This window comes from Nymphalis io, chromosome 15 (assembly GCF_905147045.1).
Source record: "Nymphalis io chromosome 15, ilAglIoxx1.1, whole genome shotgun sequence".
Classification (NCBI taxonomy): Eukaryota; Metazoa; Arthropoda; class Insecta; order Lepidoptera; family Nymphalidae; genus Nymphalis; species Nymphalis io.
The window spans coordinates 6,601,821-6,626,518 of record NC_065902.1 but is presented as its reverse complement, the minus strand read 5'-3'; the positions used below and the strand labels follow the sequence as shown (position 1 = coordinate 6,626,518).

The 24,698-nt window shown below is 31.4% G+C and overlaps 1 protein-coding gene across 7 annotated transcripts in view; it reads left to right on the top strand.

Annotated features, from left to right (window-relative positions):
• Positions 1–24,698, top strand: part of LOC126773732 (fibrosin-1-like protein) — a 52,093-nt gene that overhangs the window by 1,164 nt on the left and 26,231 nt on the right. For 6 of the 7 annotated variants that reach the window (XM_050494840.1, XM_050494833.1, XM_050494835.1 and 3 more), the window contains exons 2-5: positions 11,681–11,803; positions 18,731–18,850; positions 19,262–19,297; positions 20,353–20,379. In XM_050494840.1, the coding sequence (XP_050350797.1) occupies positions 11,681–11,803; positions 18,731–18,850; positions 19,262–19,297; positions 20,353–20,379 (306 nt within the window). The remainder of the gene's footprint in view (positions 1–11,680; positions 11,804–18,730; positions 18,851–19,261; positions 19,298–20,352; positions 20,380–24,698) is intronic. The other variant, XM_050494836.1, reaches the window with a different exon arrangement.

Sequence of the window (24,698 nt, the reverse complement as noted above, 5' to 3'; positions counted from 1 at the left end):
CGGGCGAAGTGCACCCGCGGTCTCCCACTAAGCGTAAATTTGGTCTAAGTGGCTTTCGCTCGTTTGTGCTCATTTATCGCGCCGTCCTCGAAACGACAATATGTTGTGTATGTTCAAGTCTCGTATGCGCATAACAAAACTACATTTCGCGCTATCGTTCTAAATTATGACGACAGGCGTGCCGTTTCTGCCTCGTTGTGGCTCGGTTATATTATAGGCCCAAACAGGTTCCTTTGCTCCTATTTAATACACCACATGCGGTGTGCAACGTTTATGCAATTTCTGCTTACAATGGCTATAAGCTAATTTTCTACAGAAAACGGGTTTTTGTTGAAATTACGCCAACGATTCGACATATGGCTAATAAATATGAGGTTTCTCTTTATAATTGTATAAAAACTATCGTGCAAAAAATACGGAACAAATTGAAAACACACCTCCGGACAGCCGTTGCGCTGTTTTTTCTTTTGTTTAGTGTATTTTAAGTGTTTTATTCAACAAAATTGTCAGACAGTTTAATTTAAACTACATTACTTAAGCATTGAAATTATCATCGATGTCGTGCAAAATCTTTGAACCTGTATTATACAACTTTTATATCAACACAAAAAATATATTTTATCTGCAAGTAAATATTTATTACATTTTATGTGTCAATACTATTACAAGCGAAATAAATTACTTTGTAATTAATATTTGGGTATTCCAACTTTGCTACGCGAGCTATAAATTGTGAGTTAGAAAAAATATACAAATTGCTTGCTTGTCTTTGTTATTCCTAAAATGAATTTCAAATTATTTCAAGGCCAAGGATATATTTTTAAGCAAGAAATTATTATAAAGCATTGGGTGCTACTGTGAATGATTTTGTTTTAATCGTCGACGAAAGCAGCAGTTAAATAATAATTAAAGTTATACGAGCGTGACTATGTCATCTAATGCCCGTAAGCGGCAAACGACAAAGAGAAGTGGGTAATTATTTTCCCACGATACTCTTACCGTGTCCAGTTTCGTATCAGGTGATTCCATGAAATAAACAAATATCACCTTCCAATCAGCATAACAACGCGATAATCTATTTATTATATTTACAATCACTTTTTTTGTTTATGAGTTTATTCCCTTTTTTAAATGTAGTAAATGTAAATGATTGTTCATAATCATAGTACATAATAAAGAAATCAGTGACTATACATACATATTCATTGGAGGTAAATCTTGAGATATATAGAAGTTCTTGTTCATATTGTACACTTACTAATATGCAAGTTATTGGTAATTAAGAATTTTTATCGTTTTTTTTTATCTTTCCCGTCCATTAATATTGTTTTTTACGCATTTTTATTTATATCTATACTTTTTTTAAATATACTAAAAGCATATCACTATTCAAAACTAATTAATATAAAATGCGAACAAGAGAAAATAGTTGTTATTAAAGAAGTTTATTTTTTTAAGAATAAAAATGAACGTAACTTCTAATAGGACTATTAAAAATAAGAATTAAATATCTTCAAAATTTGACAATGTCCAAATCTGATAAACGGGCGAGAGAGATTGAATTTGGCACGTGAAAGTTGTTGGCCAAAAAATTTACGTCTGAGCTTACTTGTTGTTGTAGCATCTATCTCTTGGTTTCAATGCAATTTACAAAAAGATTGTGCTTAACATATTCATTACGTCATTGTTTATTTTGTGAATTCACATATGATATGATATATATGACAAGAATCTTAATTTGTGTTGACTAATGAAGCGTCAAATAAAATTGCAGCTCAGTTTAACTCATTGTTAAAAATATTTACGAAATATTTCGAAGCAAATACCTACCTGCAAGCTTTATTACAGAACGTTGCACACAAGCCGTTAAAGCGATTCCCCGCTAGAGATGCCTCAGGCTTAAGTCGGTACAACGTAATACCTGTGAAAGCTGCGGTAGTGAGACGCATAACAACTATACACTAGGTTCGAATTCAGTGTATGCTTGTACAAAATCAATATATGTCGCTTTAGAAGACGAGCTACTACGATTCGGAGTAGCGACCGAGTGTCTCGGCACCCCTAAACACCCCCGTGACCCAACCCCTTCTAGTATTCCCTGGAGCTTAATGTTAGCACGCCGTGACATAAATACTTACCTGGGAAAACTTTAAACCGCTTTCTTACATTTTATTACTTCTCACGTTAGCTCCTCTTGAACTTTTCGCACTCGTCAACAAATTTACCGAAGTTATCGTGTAGATAAATTTATTTTAAATTAATGTAATAAAATATCATTAAGCAATTTGTTTTATTATCATAAATATTTCAATTAAAACTTCGCTTATCGTATTATTTTTTATCACTTTTTAATACCAGCTATAAATTATTTAAGTCCAAATTACAAGACGTAAGTGTAGTGTATACCCTACCAAAATAAATCCAGACATTTTGAGGGCAACTCACACAGACGCAAGCCACCGCCATTAACTTTTAAGAATATTGTAGAAAAATTGCTTTGTCCTCAGCGTATAGGGGAAAGTTTTCTGCGCTTGTACCTACTACAATTTTGAATTCACGACTCGTTTTACTTAGGCAATAACTATGCAAATGCATGTTTTAAGCAAGACAATATATTTTTGCGCCGTTTTACGTTGCACGGACAAAAAGTACTGGCTCTTTGTATTACATGTACGTATATTATTTAAAGTTACCAATAATTCGAATGTTTTATTTCCAGCAATATAAAATGGACAACAAAAAATGTTATAAAGCTTAGTATAACTTAAAGGAGCATTTATATAATTAAGTTAATTATAACTTGTATTTGTGTTCCAATAAATTAGTACTAGAATATATGAATATATTTATCTAAACATCACTTATATATCGAAGTTATTTTTAATATAAATAATAGGAAAGAAAATGTTTGGTTTTGGTAGAAAAAACAAATGAAAAAGACTCATAAATTATATGTTATTGTTGTTGTTATTCCGAAATAGGCACTAAAATGCTTTATTTTAATTTCCTTTTAATAACAGCCACACAATGTTACAAATATTTGAGTTATATTTATTTACGTAGAAATAAAATGTAAAGATAACTGTTGGCTGTGTGAACTTGGCACCCGACTTTTGAAAATCGATTTTAATTTACTTATAGATATTCGTATGTAGTTGATGCATGTAAATTTTTTTTTTCGTTTGTAGTAGCCCTAAAAAAAATTGGAGGACATCGAAAAAAACTCATCCCCCGGTTTTGTCGGCACTCAAAATGAATAGTTGATTCTTGAAAGGAATTTTGTTTTTGTCTTTCGTTTGTATATTACTGTGTTACTATATTTTTTTATTCCTATTTAGATTTACATTCCATAAAACGCTTTATCTACTTAAAAATTCTAGTGAAAATTGTAACTAATATTTTGCAAATTATGTAAAAACTTTAGATCCTTTTTAAATGTCATTCGTGATATATAATCACTAGGAAAGCGAAACATAGTTCCTGTACGTAATTTCGACATAGTGTAAGTTCCTATTACTTCATATCAATAACTAGTATGTAAGGTTGCCTTATCGGATCTAAAATTTCTGTTCAACGTAACTAAAACAATCGTTATCAGTGTTAAGTTTTATTAAACAATCTTCGTAAATGTGTCGTAAACTGGTTCTCTATTTAGAAATGTGGTTTTGTTTTGCTTTGTACGTGAAAGCGTTATTTCCAACGTAAACATACGCTCGGTAATACGTACTACTTAATAAAATTAGCTTCTTAAGTGCATGTTACCATTACAACGTGAAACATAGCAATCATTGTTTTTCTATGTATTTATACTTATATGTATAATTGTATTTATCCAATATGGAACACGTATCGCTAATGTACCATTCACATTTAAATATAGATGAAAAATCTTTAGAATTGATTTGACTCAGTTTGCTTAATGATTATCCATCGTGAAGTGAATATTAGCACACATTAGTGTTCATTGCGCGACATTATATAAACATTGTAATATATCGCCCTATTATCATCTAACATACGTCAAGTCAGAGTAAATGTTTACGGTAGTTAGTATTGGTTATGAGACGCGCTCGACCACTTGTACCCTATTGATATGGTGACAATACAAATAAATCTCTCATGATTGATGACCCGGAAATACACTTAGTGAAGTATGCGAGGGAGATCGCGTCGGACTATTAATTTTCTCTACATCGTATTAACAAAATGTATGTATTGCTAAAGGAACTCATTTTATCGTAATTATGTTAAGAAATAATATATTTATGATCATCAACATAAAAAAAATTATATAAGAAATGAATACGACACCAATAGTTTTATAAAAATAAATATTAAATTTATTTTATAAAACTTGAATTGGATTGTGAATATAAAATTAAACGACGAACAAAAAAACCTTGTATCTAAACTAAATTTGTAAATTGAATAATTATCAAATTATTTAAATGCAAACATTTAAAGCGATCCATATTAAATAAACACTTTTAACGCGATATTTTTTTTTTAAGAAGTAGGTCTTTAAAGTTACATCAACAAATATTTTAAGTAACAGCCGCTACCTGAATATAGAATTACGGTAAAACACTAAAAACACTATTAAGTGGAAGTCCGAAGTTATTCAATTTAATCAATATTCCCGTCGCGAACTTTGCCTTACGGCCTCACAGGAATTAACTCAGTTAGTTTCGAAGAATGTTAATCACGACCTCGTTTTACAATCGCTATGGCGAACTATTACCGAATTAAATTAACTCGAATAAAGACTTAATGAATACTTAGCTATTTTAATATACATTAGCAGAATATTGGACAAATAACAAAAAAATAACAATACTGCAATAATAATGTTTATTTTTACCGCTTGATGTAGAATTTTAATTGAGCGTTCTTTGGCGTACTTTTTTTTCGCAATTATAAATATCTAAGAATTATATATAATAGTATTATTATAGTATTAGTACTAATAATAGTATTATCCAATATACGAGATATCACCCCAGCGAGTTTATCAGTATTCTTATCATAATTTTTATAATTATTAATATATTATGTATAAAAGAACTGTCGCATTAAGTAGCTATCGATAACGATTCACAATGCACTTTATATATTATTTTTATCATATCTAAATTATAGAGATAGAGATCAAAGTATATTTACTATAATATACTCTGATCACAAAGATGTAAACAAATCGTTTTGAATAGATTTTTTCTTATTTCACAAGACTATATTCGTAACACACATTGTTTTTTTTTACCATTCTCAACAAATTTCTTACTTGAATTGAACAATATTTGATAAATAACGAAATACACATATTATTTCATTCCAAGATTATTTTACATCTATTTTTTTTTAATGTATTGTTTTGCAACTAAATATGAGACAGATAATAAATAAAAATAAATATTATCGAAGTAAGAAAATGTCCAAATATTTGTATAAACGTTTTGGACTTATATACACATGTTAAATAAAAAATATCATTCGATATTATTCGCGCCATGTCGGTTGTTTTTTCAAGATGCCTTATATAAGTCTGACTACACAACATTATCCAATAATGAGTATTCTATTCTTATATATATATATATATATATATATATATATATATATATATATGTATATATATATATGTATATATATATATATATATCAAAATATGTAAATCAAATAAAATATATAAATCAAAATATGACGAAAATTATAGTAAAGCTGCTAGTGAAGATCTATATCCAATTAATATTACGTACATATGTATGTCGATGAGCTGGCAGCAAATAAAGGGACAACGGGTGTAAGATGTAAATATTATGCTTTCCTTCATTTAACTGCAGTTAAAATCCAATATAATGAATGTGGATACAAATAAAGAGATACGTTGGTAAACATATTAAAATGGCAGAACATTTTTTTTTTTTAAATAAAATTGCTTGCTAATAAAATATAGGCTAGACTATTCATTGTTTTCGAAGATTCTAGCACTGACAATAATTAATAAAATAATGAAAATTACAAATTGTACCTGCTGTAAATTATACTTGTATATATAATATAATATACATTACCTACCAGTATTTCACTTCGATAAAAGTAATTTTAACCTTATTATATAGATAGACAAGTATAAATAAATACGGCAGGTATTTAGTTGCCATGTTATTTTATATAAATACAGTCTGATCTTATCAAGACTAATATAATTATAAAAATGTTTTCTTGTGTTGTACTAAATTCCATGTCACTTTTATACAATAATCTGATTCAGTTTTCATAAAGTGTTCGAGACAGAAATAATAAGTGTCTAGTAGATTGTATCGTATCACTAAAATGTTTACAAGGGTAATGGTTGAAATAGGGTCCTTCCGCCCACACGGGGCGGTGCGAGGTGGCGACATAATAGCTCTAGAACACGCGACTCTCGCAACGAAAATCGTTTACAAAATATTTCGATTACGACCCTCCCACTTGATTGTTTCATACACTATCGTTCAGCACGGTTAAAGAATGTTTAGTTTGGTTTGTAAAAATTCTACTATTAGGGAATGATTTTAATTTGTGTATGAGTTGCTATGGCAATAATATGCAATAAACAGGTGCTTTTAAAACAATAAAAGTTAGCAGTCATAATTAACAAATTCTATAACACCATTTGTAACTATTGTTAATATTGTAGTACCTGTATTACTATCATCTCATTCTGTATACAAGTAAAAAAAATATGCCACGTTTTTATTTAAAAAAAAAGTTTTACACAATGTGTATTTAACAACGTACAATAAATAAAAACATTTCTTTTGACAATTTTTTGCATCGCCATTCATTTCTGTTTTTTTTTTTTTCAAACGTTTCAACCTTTTATGAATACCAGCTACCGGCTGAGCTTCGTAATTTGTTTTCAAATAACATATTGTGTGAACTGTTTTTTGTCTCGTTTGTAGTGGTTTCTTTTTTTGTATTGTTTAAAATGACAATCGATAAGATAAACACATTAAATTTTATTGAGAATTTCCCAGTTTCGAATAGGATGATTAAATCTTAATATAAATCCCCTATCGCTTAGTAAAAGATAAAAGAGCCGTTTCTCTCGATAAGTTAATTATGTGCCTTACTAAGCAGAGCACCATAATCGTTCATTACCATGCAGTTCAGTATCTAATCCGGCGTGCTAACCCACGCCCGCTTGTCTGATGACTTAATTAATGACCCGCCGTGTCGCTGGTAATTAAACAGCTCTGGCAAATTGAAGTTAGCGCTTGGCCCCGCGGCTGCCGGTGGATTAAAAACCAAATGCAATTTGCTAAGCGCCCGACCCGGATTCTAAATTGTTTGATAGAAGCTTCCAATAAATAAAGTCTGTTTTTTATAACTTACTCTCTCTTACTCTACAATGATAGAACAAATTATTCTAATTAATGCTTGTTAATCTTGTTTTGCTACCGTCAATTATAAATAATAAAAAAACTTTATTAATTTTAAAGAGTTAACACTACTCCAATTAATAAATAAAGTTAGATACCTAAAAATGTTTTCAAAGTAGCTAGCAGCTGTACTAAAATCAAGCTTCTGTTTTTAAAGTTTCTCCTCAAGGCCCTATGTGCCCGAGGTAAGGTATATTCAGAATATATAATTTCTGTTGTAAAATTCCTACGATGATACAATTTAATTGACGTGATTTTTTAGTCGATTAGAAATGTTTTGTTTGAATATATTATCTGGTTGGGAACTCATTATAATTATTATTTTTGTATTCAATGGGCTATACAATGAAATTTGCCAGATTCAAATTAAACAAAAGAAATCACCTAAAGTACGTGTATTGTTGTCTCATTTGAACATCTCGTTTACAATAGCCTATCCGCCATTTTAATATACAAACTATATTATGTATAGACACCCTAAAAAATAAAATCAAAGCGAATCTTTACACATAAACTAGAAATAATATATAATAAAAAAAAACTAATGTAATATAATATATAATGGCTAATCCTAGCGTCGGATTTCATATTTAAATAGTTGGACTTATCTCACTTTGGCTGGCATCGACTCCAAAAATAGTTGATTATGTCGGGTCTTTATTTTATTATAAATATTTTTATTTCAACACAAAAATCGAAGCTACGTTAATTAAATTAACGCGTTTGTTTTTCGATCCCTTTGATTTATTAAAATTATGCTAAGTAGCAAGTAACAAATTGGCCGTAACAAGCCATTAAGAGGCCATTATTTCTTCATAATATTAGTATCGGAGCTGTCACATCGGTGATTAATTTGTTGTCGGTGAAGCAATTAGAGTAAATGACCGTTGTCGACGAGGTGTGACTGCGTGCGTGCGTATTCTAGCTGAGGAGGCAGGTGATTACCTTGCGGGCTGCGGCCCACTGAGTTATTGACCGATGCTAATTATTGGACACCGTCTTGTGAACATGCTATCATGTTTCATTTAAACTACACTCTTGACTATATAATTGAGGGTTAGTACAAATACTTTCCATTTTAAATTAATTTCTAATTTTGCAAGTTTTTTTTAGAAACCATGTTTAAAGAATTATTTTATTATTAACGTACGTTATTAATTTTAAATGACACGTATTGATTTCGTAATATTTTTGCATGTTAAATGTTTTTAGTGAATTTGATAGTATTTAATAGAACTATATAAAATCGCAATAAAAAGGTAACTATGTTATTATAAATCTCTCTGTTGCTAGACTAAGCTGAGCGGCTTTTGCGGTTAAAAATTTAAGATTATACACCGACGTTGATACGGCCCGCCTTGTATATTTTAGTTACTTTCACATTCTTACGGCATTGTTTTGTGGGTTATGCTGCCGCTATCAATACGATATTTGTGCTGCAAAAGAGGGATTGCTGCGCGCAATCTATAATAACCTAGGAGCTAAAGAATCTCTTAAGACAGAAAATTAAAGAAGTTAAAATATTAATTGTTGCTTCTCAATACATATTATGTAATGTTATGTATGTACGAAAAAATATTAATGATTTCGTGAGAAAATGAGATATTCATAACATTAGTACAAGGAACAAACACAAACTAATTACTCCCGTTACTCGACTGCATAGTAACTCTTTTGTGGGGCAATGTATACGGTTCTTTTTTTTTCTACAAAAGGATTCCAAAAGGCGTTCAAATTGCCTCAGTTGCTAAATTTAAAAAAAATGTAAAGGAACGCCTATGTGCTAAAGGTCATTATACAATTAATGAATTTATGGATGATAGGCACACCTTGGGTATGAGACAGTCACCGCATGACTATTTATCTTTTTTTTTTGGAATGGAAACATGATAAAAACCCGCTGAGTTTCTTTCGTTTTGTTTCCAGTTCTTCTAAGGGCTGGGTGTTTCCGAACCGGCGGTAGTTTCTAGTTTGACTATCAAGTTTAATGCTTCAATATTAAATAAAGTATTATGATTTGGTCTGTGTCGAAAATGCTCTCGGAATATTTATTTGGCTTCCACAAAAGACTTTATTTACAATTCATTTTTGTCTCATAAAAAAAGTTATTACGGATTCGCAGAAATCGGTAGAACTATTTTTCTGCCAGCGTTTGCTTTTTAGCTCGCGTGGGAAAAACGAATCTCAATATCTTCGCGATAGGATTTCTTTGTCTTTAATTGATGGCGTGCAATTCATAAAATTTAAACCGAACAAGTTTAAAATTGTTGAAATTTAACATTTTTTAAATTCTCTTCACATAGTTTTATTTTAATCATTTAATTCATTTAATTTCCGAAATAAAAACTTAATAAGTTCGCAGTAAAAAGTAGAGATGTAATAAAAACGAGAATGTGATACATACGTTAGGTAAACTAAGAATATGAGCTTATTACGACACTTTATTTTAATTAAAATTAATTAACATGTTCTTATATTAAATTTTAGTTTTTGTTAAAAAATTAAAACAATTATAATGTAAGCTTCATTATCATTTTATTTTAAATAAGAAATCGTAACTATTGCACAATGTTAATTGCATGGCGTCTTTGAGTAAAATAAAGTAAAAATTACTGCTCTACTTGCCGATAAAGTAGGCGAATAAATAGTTTGTGACTTTATGAATACGTATTATCTTTTAAACTTCACAGAAACCAATAACAATTTTATGAATATTTATGAAAGGCCTTCAACGCTTCACATTATTATAAAACTTTTGAAATCCTCTTACAGATCCGTTTATTATTACATTCTAAGATTTTTCTCAATAACTTGAAAGTATTGTGTCGTATCAATAGGAATATTGAAAATTTTTAATAGGAACCTACATATATTTGTAGTGAGATGGATTTAATCAAAATGAAAGTATGATTTCGAGTCGTTGACGTTGAATTAAAGCTTTTACTCAACACATAATTTTGAATAAGGTTTCCCAAGATAGTAAATAGTGCGTCTTTTATAAAATTTAAATAAAATAACATAGAAATAAAACTCGCATGCCACCTAGTGTACAAAACTTCAACTCAATCGAATGAACGATACGCAAACAGAAAACACGAACAAAAACAAGTATTAATTATTTACACAATGTATAGAATTAAAGCAACAAGAATTTTTTTACTAACAGTCTTGTGACAAAAGATTAATTAAACGATTATAGCTACCGTGCCAATGATTGTTTGTGATAAACAATCGTGTTTAATGTCAAAGCCCTATTTGTGTATTTAATGATATTTAATGACTCTTAATAGCGTGTTTCATTCGTGTACTATTCAATTAGTCCATTTATAAAACTTAGCTTCTTTCTTTTTATTTGATTATTCCGTCTTAAAAGGTATTTTCCTTCCATAGGTTTTCTTCTTGACCTCTTTAAAGACGGTTTAAATGATTCTAAAATAGATTTTAAAGGCTGCATTTATTTACTGTAAATTTTATATTTACTTGTAATGTTTATTAACTTATTTATATAATGTATTTTAACTTATAAGGTATTGTTTGTTTTTATTTAAAAAAATAATTTAAATTAAATAATAATAATAATTATGATTATACTTAATGCAATTTTTTTGTTAAATAAGATAGTTATTCAAATTGCTACTGAAATTCCTATCATTGAAAATGTTGTCCGCCAGTTTTTTTGAACATTAACTATTAACACTAAAATACTTTAAGTTTATCTCTATTTGGAAATATTTGGATATAAATCTGTTTGCGTTTCACTTACAACAATTAATATAATATGTTATTTAATCATTTCAATAGTGATTCGATAAGATTAATTTACATTACTGAATTCAAATCGAAACTATTCCAATATAATATACAGCGGTATCCCGCTAAAGAGTAAAACTGCAGAGCAATGCTAGTTAGTAATAAATGTAAATCGGCCTTTACGTTTATTTAAGGATTTAATACATTAGCCGAATAAAATAAACTGCATCTAACTACACAACTACGTATAAAATTTAATCTTTTTATTTTAATATAAATTAAATTACACATCGTATTTTTTTTAAATTGGCTATTTCATCCCTGTGTTATATGTATCAGCCGACTGATACACCTATTTTGCAAATATATTTTTATATAAATTTGCATAATACACACAAACACGGGTATTGAACCTCGAAGTAGAAGGCAGGGTCAATGCAAAATGCGCCAACGTCCTAGTCAAATTTAAAAGTAATAACCATTAATCTTTTATTTTTCTCCAGGCTGCTGTAAAATGCGCTTCCTCACCTCGTACCAACGCGCTGTCAACCAAGCCAAGACTACCGTTGGCTGCGCTTGCAGGCGATGCAACCCGCAACCATGCAACCGGCAACGTTAATTCACATGTAAGTTACGAGTGTTTAATGTACAAGAAATTTAAAATAACCTCAGTGTTTTTACATTTTATGTTGGTATGAAAAGCAGAACTTGTAAATATGCCGTTTATGGAGCTTTAAATTCACGATATGGTTAAAGCTTATACTATTATATATTCTACACTTGCATGTGATAAATAAATAATGTATATAATATCGCTGTTAAGCATGAATTGTTAATGTCTTTGTTATCTTCGTTCTTGGTATTGTTTTTAAAATGTCCTCAATACCAAGCCCCGTCCATAACAGCTCACTGCGTATTATTAATGATTTATGTTGTATTAATAAACTCGCTTAAATAGGTAAACACTTCCTCTCTCAACAATCCGTATAAATGCGCGTGGGTGTTATTCAACTATCCGTATCACGATCATAACCTACGTAAAGCATCGCTTTTACTTTTCACTAAATATTCATCGGAGATTAATGTGATTGGTGATCTCACGAGTCTAAATGCAGCCGGTCTAAATCGGTATGCCATCGACATGCTTCTTCCGGAGTGCTTTCTCGCCAAACACATAAAACGTACAAACGCAAACTGCTATTCCACTTGTCAATTTATATAGACTGTTAAATATGGGAAACGCTAAAATACGCGCTATATATATATATATATATATATATATATATATATATATATATATATATATATATATCCTTGTTAATAAAAATTACCGAAACGTTAATTATATTTGAACTCCTACTAAAATTAAAGCATAGATTTGAAGCGAATAATAAATGGACCCATAATATTTTTTATTCCTAAAGTTCACATTTTCAATAATAGTTCTATTTAAATGACTATATTATGGTAAACATTTCTTATTTAAATAGTATTCGCTCGAGTGCTCGACAAAACGGTATTCATTAGCACCTTAGGCTAGAGATTAAAAAGAAGCCGTTGTTTTTGCATAAATTCTTGATTGCAGCGAGAAAAGCAAGACGGAAGCTTGTGAATCACAATGCGCTTGAATATTACAGTGGATAAAGCTGGCTAGGTTGGGGCGAATTGTGGATAGTCGGGAGCGTGCATTCGACATGATATTAAAATAAAATGCCGAGAGCCCGGCATGGCGACGGCTGATATTACCTATCGTCTCTACCATTATACTTCGTGCCTATACAAATTGACTCATTATTACCGTACACAAAGGCTGAAATATCGATGTGGATGTGGATATTTTTTTTAATGGTATGGTGACACGTAATTGAAGCATAATGTTGATTAAACTTTTATTATTCTTTTACGGCTTTAATTAAACTCTTGATAGTCGTATAGTTGTAGTGTTAAGTAGAAGAATAATTTAACCTACTTGGTAATAAACTCAGATTAATAGTTATTTTAAGTACCTAAAGAATAGTTTGTATTAGGTACTTTATTGTGCAAAAGAACATTGCTATTATTAAAAAGATTTTCCTCGTGTAAGTATCCTTGTATACATAAGCTCTAAATAGGTTCACGTTTCTCCCGATGCCAAAGGAGTGCTTGGCGGAATGCGAGCAGTTTACCCCCACATTTCGTCGGTTCGCCGCGAGCCAAGATATGTCGCAATCCCATCCAATTTGCCTCCCACCGCTTGTGCTGTTGTTGGAATAAAGCGGAAAATCTTGCTCTCTCGGGAAAAGAATAAATTATTTCGAAGCCTTCGTACGGCAAAATTTTGACTTAGTCTTTTTATTTTGACACAGAATTGCTATATATTTTCTGATTCATTTTGAATTTTAACAAATTTATTAACATTTATTCTCGAATTGATATTTATAATCTATTTGAACAGATATATTTTAGTAAAGTGCACAAAAGTGTCGCCACGCACAAGATCCACACCGCCTCCGTCGCGGTATCGACTAATAGCTCCTCACAGATTCAATTTGCCGTCAAATAGAATTGTCTCCCGGAGCGCACTACGCGATCATTAAGTTACGGCCTCGTCTCCTGTAAGATAGTGTTTCGAATTTTTACCAGAGTAACTTGTCAATAAATTTATATTTCCATTTTACACTTTGTCCTCTCCGCAGCGAAGTATTTAAATCAATTTAATAGAATTTATTCCATTTGAATTCTTTAAAATAAAATAAAACAAAACATATATCACGCAAACGTTTCGGTATCGGACACGTAAAATATGAGGGTGAAAAGTGAAAATATAAAACGAAATTTATTTTTATAAATTCGAGTAAACCCTATCAAGGCACGGAATTGCAGCGAAATAATTGTGTGATAGCGGATTCTGGAAATAAAATACCGTTTCTATTATTTGCGAAAATGTTTATAGTATTTTTTCACCTGTAGCTTACGTTTTTATATAACAAATATTTTTATCGGTTTTTAAAGTTTAAAATGAATTTTAACACGTAACTTTCGAATTTTATAGAAATTAAAATATGAATTTATGTGTTTAAGTAGTTAGTGAAGTATCGGTATACACGTTAAAATGCTTCACTACTTCCACTAAACAAACTGGCACAATTGAATACAACACTAGTTGTTACAGCAAATAAAAGATACAACCAGCCTGTTGTCCAACAAATAAATTTAACCTCAAATCTAATGCAGACATCAATAGGTATAGAGCACAAACGTACTTTCGTATAAAATTGGTTGCGGTGAAGTGAACACGAGTTGATTGCTTTCGACAGAGGCGCATCCTTATTGTGTTGTCGCTGAGAGCTGGCGACTCGCCACAGACTGCGGCCAAAATGTTTTTATTCCCTCTTTCGATATTGCAGTTTGCTTACGTCGCCCTCCAGTTACCTTATCGGTAATATATGGAACTTACGGTAGTTCTTTCTTTATTTTTGAAAACATCGGATAATACTTTCCATTTATATACATATATACTGTACTAATTATATTATCTATGCATAACTTAAATTACAATTTAAAGCAGAGCTTCGTTTTATAATGTAAAGGTACACTGGCGAACGCTGTACACATGCTATCTTTAACTACACCCGAATCGTTCAGTGTCATCACTTTTAGTATACCAAGGCGAATAAGTATGGTAATATGCGTAGAATTAATGGAATGTATAGAGCTGAAAACTCACAAATATTTTTAAGCCACTACACGTATGTATGTGTTGCATGAAATTTTTTATTATTTTTTTCTTTTATTAATTTCTTTTATAAATTAATTATTACATATTAAAAATATCTATATCCTCACAAAATATGAAAACGTATATTTATTTGTAAAATTAAACATCAAACTTTATACTTAAATAACGTAATCGTGAATCATATCGAGATATGAATTTTATTATTAATTAATTTAAAATTCCTTCGTTATTATTCAGCTAAAGACAATTATTGTAATAATTTAACATTTACAAGAAAAGCTAACAACGGTACAAGGTTAACTATTTATTAATGTTCATGACATCGTAAGTTGCCTAATAGTACTTAAATAAAGATAAGCTGTGTAATAATAAATTCAATCGCACGGTTTTATTTTAAATCTTACATAGTTAAATATTCACGCATCTAAATTATACCGTAAATCATATATCGTTTTGTATTCATACGCTACTTTAAACATTTGAACAGTCTATTTCGATTTGTGACACTAAATTCGAAATTAGTTAGCGTATCAACCACAATGCAATGGAAATGTTAATTCAATCACAGTTCCATTAGTTCGGCTTTCCGCAGTGTAATATTAATCTCAGAGCGGTCTGTCGCGAAATTCCATTTAGCAGCGCCGCGGGCTAACGACGAGCGCTGTTCACGCCGACGCCGACGCCGACGCTCAGTCTGATTGATCCGATGTGATGTTGTGTGCTCGGATTAAAACGTGATAACTTCAATGTTACAAATCGGAAATCCGTTAGCTTTGCGACAGTTGTATTTTGAGCAATCTTGTAAATTTATTGGGAAATTTATTGCATCCGATTTTACGTTTGTTTGTTAGTTACTAAATAAAATATAAATCATAAAAACATTTCGTATTTCAAACAATTTACCGTTGGATTATAATACGTGGATCTGATGATGAATGGAAGTCCAAATTAGCATTGGTTTTTATTGAGCTTAATTTTGTAATGTGAGGTGAGAAAGGCTGCATTTATGAGATAAAAATCTATTTAACTATTTATTTCAAACCCATACTAGAACAGCGTGGTGAAATAAGCTGCAAGCTGTCTCCTTAAAAGCACAAAAGGCCTTTACTGAGTAAAATGTGATCTTATATATAAAACTGGATGGATTAGTTATATAACAAGAATCCTATTTTAACTGTACTTAACTGACCTTTTCATTCCTTTTTAGTTTTGCTTTTATCAATTCCTTGCTAAAAAATAAACAGGTAATATATCTAGAAAAATGCGTAGCAGTATTCTTATTCAGTTAAAATATTTATATTAATAAAAAAAATATATTATTTATTAAAAAAGAAACTTAGTTAAATTGCAGTTTCAATTTAACCTGCCTACCTGCTGGTGTGTCTGGCCATATTGTGAAAAAAATTCAAACATCCAGATGTTGACCGACAATTTACGAGTATATTTAAATACGGTATATGTACGTACCCGGCGTACATGATAAGTTTAATTTTATAAATGTTATCATTGTAAATTTTATTTCAAAAACATTTGACGAACAAAAGAACGAATTGATAGTTAATTCCATTTTATTTTAAAACTAATAATTTAACAAAGGAATTGAATTATATCTTGATAATTTACTCGCTATAAAAAAGGACAACACTTAAATATTAATTATTCCATTCAATGTAAATTTCAACAATGAAGGTTTCAACTAAATGCGCAAAATATTGTCTTTTATTTCAACTAGCAAGTCTGATTGACTTTAATATCTGATATCTATAAGTGATTAAATATTTCAATTATAGTGACTACAGTAGCGTGGTGTATCGTATCAAGAACTCTGGTATCGTTGACAAGTTCCAACAAGAGTGTTACGTGCCTCGACATAAATAAATTATGCAACGCGCCACTTAGCGATACCACACCTTGCCACCTCACTGCCGTCACTGAACACACCGACGTGCCCTCCTTCCGCTCTTGACTTCACGATGACATATTTAATGCGTCGATACAATTAATCGCTCATACTCATCGAACATATTAGCCAGGTTCATTAATTAATTAATTAAAAATTGAAACTGAGACGATATACAATATAGCTTAATATTTAAAACACGACGCCTTAGTACAGATATTATCAAGACATGCATGCAATAAAATATAGCTATTATATTTAAATGGCTTTTAACAAGTTATTGCTAAAGCGTGATGTAAATGAAAAATACAATGTTAGCAGTTACGTGTTCTGTAAGCTAGAAAGTTACTTAATATCCTGTTGATATAAATTTAAATAAATTATTATTGGGAAACGTATACGTTCGGGATATTTGATGCACAATAGAAGTGTATTCATGAAAAATGTAATTGAATGATTTATCGCGTTGGTCACGTTTCGCCGCCATATGGAGTCCTCATGAATAAATAATGTTCGGCAGCGGTCGTTGTTTCAATTAGCGGTCGTGTCGTCGGTCGGGCATCGCCGCCTGCCACCCGCCGCTGCTGAACCGACCGGAATGCCATTTATAAACTGAATCTCTGCCACCCTCCATTAAAACTTACAATCGCGCAAGCATCGTAAACAGCAAACGTCTACTTCAATTTCATCGTAATAACTGGTTCCCGTCGTTATACCATACACACAACAATTTTCTTATATTGTACAGTTTTATTATTGAGATTGTACTTTACGTGAACAGTTAAAGGTTATAAAGTTACGATTTAATTGTTAACATGCTAAGTTTCATTCTTGGAGCGCTTTTGTACAGAAAGGGTCGGGTGAGAGCTCATTATAATTATTGCGCGTTGTAATGAGCAAAAGTAATTACGTGGTTAGCATCCGGCGCAACACGATCCACCCTGGATTAGTAGGATCTTACTCGCTTACACGACGTGCATTAATTTAATATATGTCTTTGTTTCACTCTTTTATGTAAAAGCTCGTAAAGCAACCCCCTACAATAGAATGGGGACATAATCGACTACGTATGTCTTATTGTTGTTTTTTGTGCGGGGAATGGGACATATTACATTTTATATATTTCCAGCTACTTAAGATGACAGTAACAATATATTAAAAGAGCAAAAAAAGGCAGCGTTTTTTCGTTTCTAAACTTATACAACGCGAATTATAAATTACGACTAAAATTAAAATAGAATTATTTTTAACTTTATTTGAATATACTTCAATTTAAATTTCGTAACATTTAAAACCAACACATAAAAAGTAGTTAAACATCAAGTGACGTCTTAACTATTTATTGTATAATAACAACTTCTTTTATAAGCAATATTAGCTATAAAAGCGAACGGCGTCCTGTCAATTTAGTGTAACAAGTTTTCTCTTAAGCATAAAGAACATGACTGAAAAAGGAAAGCAAAATCAAATTGCGGACTAACTTATCCTAAGTAATAAAAACATGGAAGTTCACTGAGCGAGGGCGGTCGGAGAGTTATCCATTTACAAAGAGTTAGTCGTTTTATTTTCTTTTATCCGTCCCGTCGAGCGCTCATCGTTGGGCAGATTTGCTTCCCCCCGATTTCGTCTTCGGAACCCTCCCGTGAAATAGACGCGAAATGTGATAAATGGGATGCTCTTTTTATTGTTAAGTCCCGGGTGCGTTACGTTATGGGGAGGCCCATTTTGGCTCGAGTCCCTGTCTTATCAAATTTTCTTATATCTCAGATACCGTTCAATTTTGTAAGGCAACGTTAAACGCTTTTATGCCCTCATCCATTAAAATGAAATTGTATAAAAGTTTTGATTTTTTTTTCCTTCCAATAATTACTAGATTTTTGCTGGATATGCAGTATTACAAATAATCAGTAGGATAATTTTGTACTCCTTCTGCAGGGTATAACGCTGCTTCAAGACGCTGGTACGTCGGATGATAGTGGAAGGGCATCCGAACGACTCACGGGCAGTTCGGTGGCACCACGCGATCCTGATTCCTCCCGCGATCGTCTTAGTGACGTATGTATATAATTCTGTAGATATAAAAATATTAATTTCAACCATGTGTGTCCAACGAAACGAATGCTTTACTCGTTTTCACGTTACGTGTATACTTTCAAAATACATTTATGTATTCCGATGGTGTCCGTTGTTGTAACACTCATATTATTTTTTATTAAGATGCATGTTCATTGTTTCTTGATGTTGTATGTTCTGTTGCCGATGCTACTTTCCCAGCCTTACACACGAAGAGTACGACTTTATTACATTGAGAAATATAAAAATAATTTAAAAAATAAATATCAATCACAAACAACAAAATATTGAAAAGTCATAACGTATCTCGACGTTTAAGGGGATGGCAATTAGGATAAGGTTTCTTTGGACTTAATAGTCGACTCACATCTTCGCTTTTTTTTCTCCCTGCAGGCCAGTAGCCGCTGTAGTTCCGGAAAAGGCTATATCGTGAGTATACCTAATGTTGTCCTTGTTTTGCGCCCAAATATTTGATCCGCACGTCACACGCTTGATTACTACGCTTTTTACATCAGCATGCTTGCCATACATTTTTCGATTATAAGAATTTCTTTATTTATATTATATTCTTTATAAATATATTTTTTAATCAACAAATCAATTTTAATACGTAATTTATACTCAAATGTCAAATTCTATTTATTATAATGAATGATGCTTGGAAATCTATCAAAATAATTTATGATCTCATAAATATTCAAAATATATATAATAGGATGTATCTTAGCTCCGGGATATATTTATTTCTAAACATGATCAAGTTGTGAACACCATTAGAGTTGTTCAAAGGTGAAAGTAATAATTTTCGATTACTGCGTGCAAATTTACCCCGATCACGCAACATATAGACTCTGTTCGATATTCGGCACGTATAGCACCTAAATCACGATATTTGTCGAGGCACACTACGTACTCGTAACTTTACCTGCGTCCTGAATACTTCATGTTGTGTATTTATACGAAATTGTAATATCTACGTCTGATCCCTCCGTTGTTTCCCTCGGCGCGAACTTTATAAATATTCTAAGATTTATTCGCCAGTCTTAAACTATAATTAAACTCAAATTCTCTTCGATGTCTTTATTAATATTTTGAGTCATGCATACTAATGTATATATATATTTGTATGAAACATCATTTATCTTAATTGATTCATCATAATATTTATGAATATAAACATTAATTTTCTCACGCCAATGATAATTTGGATAATTAATTCAATGTTAATGTAGTATTGGGTGTACCGGTATATGCAAATAAGTACACATTGATTATATCACAGAGGTAGGCGTATTTGATCCCGCCTTACATGACGAGTAATTAGTGTTGATCTATGACTCATTAAAGTATTATAAATTGCTGATAAATAAATGATGTACGCTTGTTTCGCTTCAATAGTCTTACTCAAATTATAATGCATGAAGCTTTCTGATGTTACAATGTGATTGACTCTTGTTCTTATATTTCTTTTTCTTTTTTTGCAGTGTGATAGTGAAGGCGACGATGACAAGGCAAGTATTTTAATGATATTTCTTTCAAAGCTACCGTTAATAAAGGCAAGTTTTGAACGTAAATTAATTAAACCAAAGTATATTTCGTCTTCGAAATTGTGAAAAGTTAAAACAACGTCTGATATAAATGTCTGTGTAATGTAAGTGGCGAAGTTGCTCGTTCCCCGTTTATTACACGAGCGAACTCACTCGCACGGTGATTAATCTCACGGGAAGAAACGCCCCGAGCACCTGTTTACAAATTGTTTAGTCGCTATCTATTCCACTAATTGGATTTTTGTCACGAACGATTTATTTGAAACCATTTCAGCTTAATAGTCCATTTAAATCAGGACCGAGTTGGACGTTGCGAACGTGCAGTTTCAGGGTAATAGTTTCGCTTTGTGCGGACTTAACGCGCTGTAGGAGCTTAACTAACTCGTCAACAGGTTGTGAAATGCGAGTCAAAAGCCAGAGTTGAACGTAGAACGCTTTACGGCGTGTCGACGTAGCAAAGGGCGCTGATTACGCGCCGTCGCTCTGTTTCGTAATTACAAGATTGGCGCAGTCGCGAAGTGCCCGTAATTAAGTACGTTATATTACGCCTTTTGCCTCAGTACTAATATGCGACTGAAGTTCTAGTTTAAGTCATATTCGCTTAAAACTTTAATTGCTATAAAGTTAATTGTTATTGATTTTAAATATCGATGCGGACATGTCAATTAACTATCGAGAACATAAACTCGTGTAAATGAAAGTTTAATTTGTACAAGTGTAAGTAACTGCTACAAATTAGCTACGGCTCCCATTCAAATCCCAAAAGCTTTAAAGACTGATAGCATTGTTCGCAAGCGCTGGCAATTGCGATTCAACCGCGTTCCTCTTAATCTAATTATGCCTGTCCGCTTCGCTGCCCTCAACTCACCCTCTTATACCTTTGCTAGTGTTTTATCTTATTTATAAGATTGCATATGTAATAAAATCAAATATTACAAGTTACTTAAATGTATATATACTATAATATATATGATAAAAATCTAAAATAACAACCAATATAATTGCAGCAATCGGTGACTCGACAAGTAAATATTAAAGCGACGTTAAATACAATAACTATCTACACAATAAAACTAAACTAAAAATAACCACGAATATTATTAATAAAAACTATAATATAATCGCGGTGATGATGCACCTTTGTGTAATATTAATTGTTAATTATTTAAACCATTTATTATGCTACACACATACATTACATAGATTATACAGAAGAAAAATAATTAAATTTAAAGAATACAGTGTAGGTGGCAAGGGGTTCATCTCAGTATAAGCTGTGCTAATGCACAGCACTGATTTTCAGATGGCTAATTATATTATTCATTATTTGTAGCCGCGTTATAACTTTCGAGAGTTTAGGATTATAATATTTTATTATATGTATAATAAAGATATGTTATAAATTATGCTTTGATTTTGTTTTAATACTAGTTTTTCTCTATTATTATAATATATATTACTTTTTTAGTTTTAATTTAACGAAATCGTTTCATCAATTTGCTGGATCAGCTCAAATGCTTTTGTCACCAGAAAATGTATCTTTTTGTTTTACAGACAAACATATTTCCGTCATATATTATAAAAAATAATTACATTCATCATCATCATCATCATCATCTATGGATCATCATACATATATATCAAATTGTATCATGCCATCATTGATCATTTCTGAAAAAATATTATCATATTACTATTGATGTTTAGTCGTAGATAAAAAAAATAATTACATGTAAATTTTTAACGAGTTTCATTTTTTATAATAATGTTTTATTAATTACAGTATCCATTAACTATAACGTAATTAAAATAAAGACAATATCAATAAACATGTCTTTATGATAGTCAATTAGAAACAATTACTTTAAACTTCTCACGGATTAGTTAATATATGATGTCATAATCGAATTGAAAGTTGAGTGGCACAATAATCTCGGTAAATGGATATCTGAGGAGGAAATCAGTCTCGGCTCCGCTGTTGTCGTGTCGATTAATTAAATTATCCCGAGAGGTTGACAGTGTTGCGGGAGAGTAGCTTTGAGCTCAGTCTGAGCAACACGTATTAAGGAACATTTCTAACTAGATCGACTACTTTAAATTTCCTTTAATTGATCCTTATATTTTCTTTGTCTCATTTATTTTGGCGTACAAAACATTACGAGTGTTTTGTAGCCGATGGCTTATTGTTTGGTTCATCACCACTATGCATTGTTCAAACGCTAAGTACTGACAGTATTAATAGTTTCCCTTTTTGGACACTTACGATACTTAACAGTTAAGAATTATATTTATGGCACATGGCTTTATTAATCCCTAATGAAATATTCTTACCTAGTAGTATAGTCGTATAATATTTAAAACATATTTATTACGATAAAAATTATAATTAATTTACAAGCATTTGGACAAACACATTATTCACAAACTAATTTCGACAAGGGCGTAACGTATGTCAATAAATTATTCAAATGATTAGTAAATAAATTAAAGAGATAACATTAATAGATTTTTTTTTTGCTCACATCAATGTTTCGATATCTTGAAAGGATCTTAATGAAGTAATTCAATTTGCGTGAGAAGAAATGAACAATAAATACATCATTTTTTTTCGCGGAATTAATTAACATTTAAATCGCAAATGCTCTGCTCTGCTCTGCTCTTGACATGTTTATAGGGTTTATCGGCTGAACTGAATGTTTTCAGCTTTTTATATATTGTTGAAGAAAATATCGTTAAAGCCAGTCAGCGTAGAAAAGGAATCGACACTATCCGAACTCTCATAACTACAAGGTTCCCTTTATCGAGTAATCTTATTTTCAAGTGCTCGACTCTCGTGCCCGGTTTATGCGATGAGTCCCAAGCGAGAGGTAGCATTTATAGTGCTGGCTACACTTAGCCGGAGTGCGCCACTAACTCGATCCGATTCAACTTGGGCTATTTACACTCGGGGTTCAATTATGCTTCCACTTTGATATGCAAATCCGTTCGCGTTTGGGTAATTACGTAGACGCTTCCCAGGTTCCGTTGCAAACGTCAGTTTGAGCTTTACATTAATTTATTTGACTTGCCAGAACCACGATTCTGCTGGGTCATGCGCTTTGTGCAGCCCCGTTCTGTTTAAATTTGCGTTTGTTATGATGTTAACAAGATGTACGAATTGTAAATGGACGAGTATGAATATATTTTGCTATCAATAACGTTATTAATATTATTGACCCACCTAAAAACATATATGTACATATGCATATGTGGAAATCAACATTTTATAGTTTGATGGATATGAATCAAATAGGTTTATTGATACAATAATTGAAAATGTAACCATGTTTAATAATTAATAAGTACCCACTCTATATATTTAAATAGTAAAGCGTTATGCTGATTTTTAAAACACAGTAAAGAAATTTAAGATAAAATAAATCTAAAATGACTCTTCAAAGATAATATCATTAGAAATGAAACGGACACCCTTAGTCAGGCACTACTCGCACTCGTTGGAAATTGTTAGAACAAACTAGCCTCTCCAAAGTTAGGTGCCTCAGTTATTAGCTCAGCTGAAATGGGAGTCGGCAACTAGTGATGCAACGCCTGTCTGACCACGGCTATTTGGGATTGTTTGGTACACACGAACATTCCTTTGTTTATAACTGAAATGGTTAATTACAAGCAAGCCATTTATAAAACTATGAAATTTTCTAACTATACGATATGACTTTAACGATACGAATGTTCTAAAGTATTAGTTATAAGAATTGATAATAATAAGTTATATTGTAATTGTAAACGTAAATATTCATACGACATTAAAAATAAAGTAAGGAAAATTCAGGACGCCACTGTTTAATAACTTTAAATTTAATTAACAAAGAGGTTCCATAACAAGGATATCGTCGATGCCACGCAAACTTGTAACTCAGACTCGATCCAGGAACTAAAATATCTAAAGTTAAATGAACAAAGTATAATTACAAAAGATTTTTAACATAAATAAAGGAATAAGCCAACTTCTATATACAGCATCTTTAAGTACATAAAATGTCGTGGAAGCCTTAACGTAACTACTATATCAAATCCGTGAAACCTCAATCATTCATCAGGTAGCATATCACTTCTAGTCGATTAGCTCGGGTGGATCGAGGTGAACAAAATCTGCTCGCAAGGCCGTGTAGGGGGAACATTAATAAGAACATGAATACAAATATACTGGGTAACGTCTATAAATTTTGCTTTCATATGCTACGTACTTTTTATATTCAGATCATTCACGACATGGCATCATAATA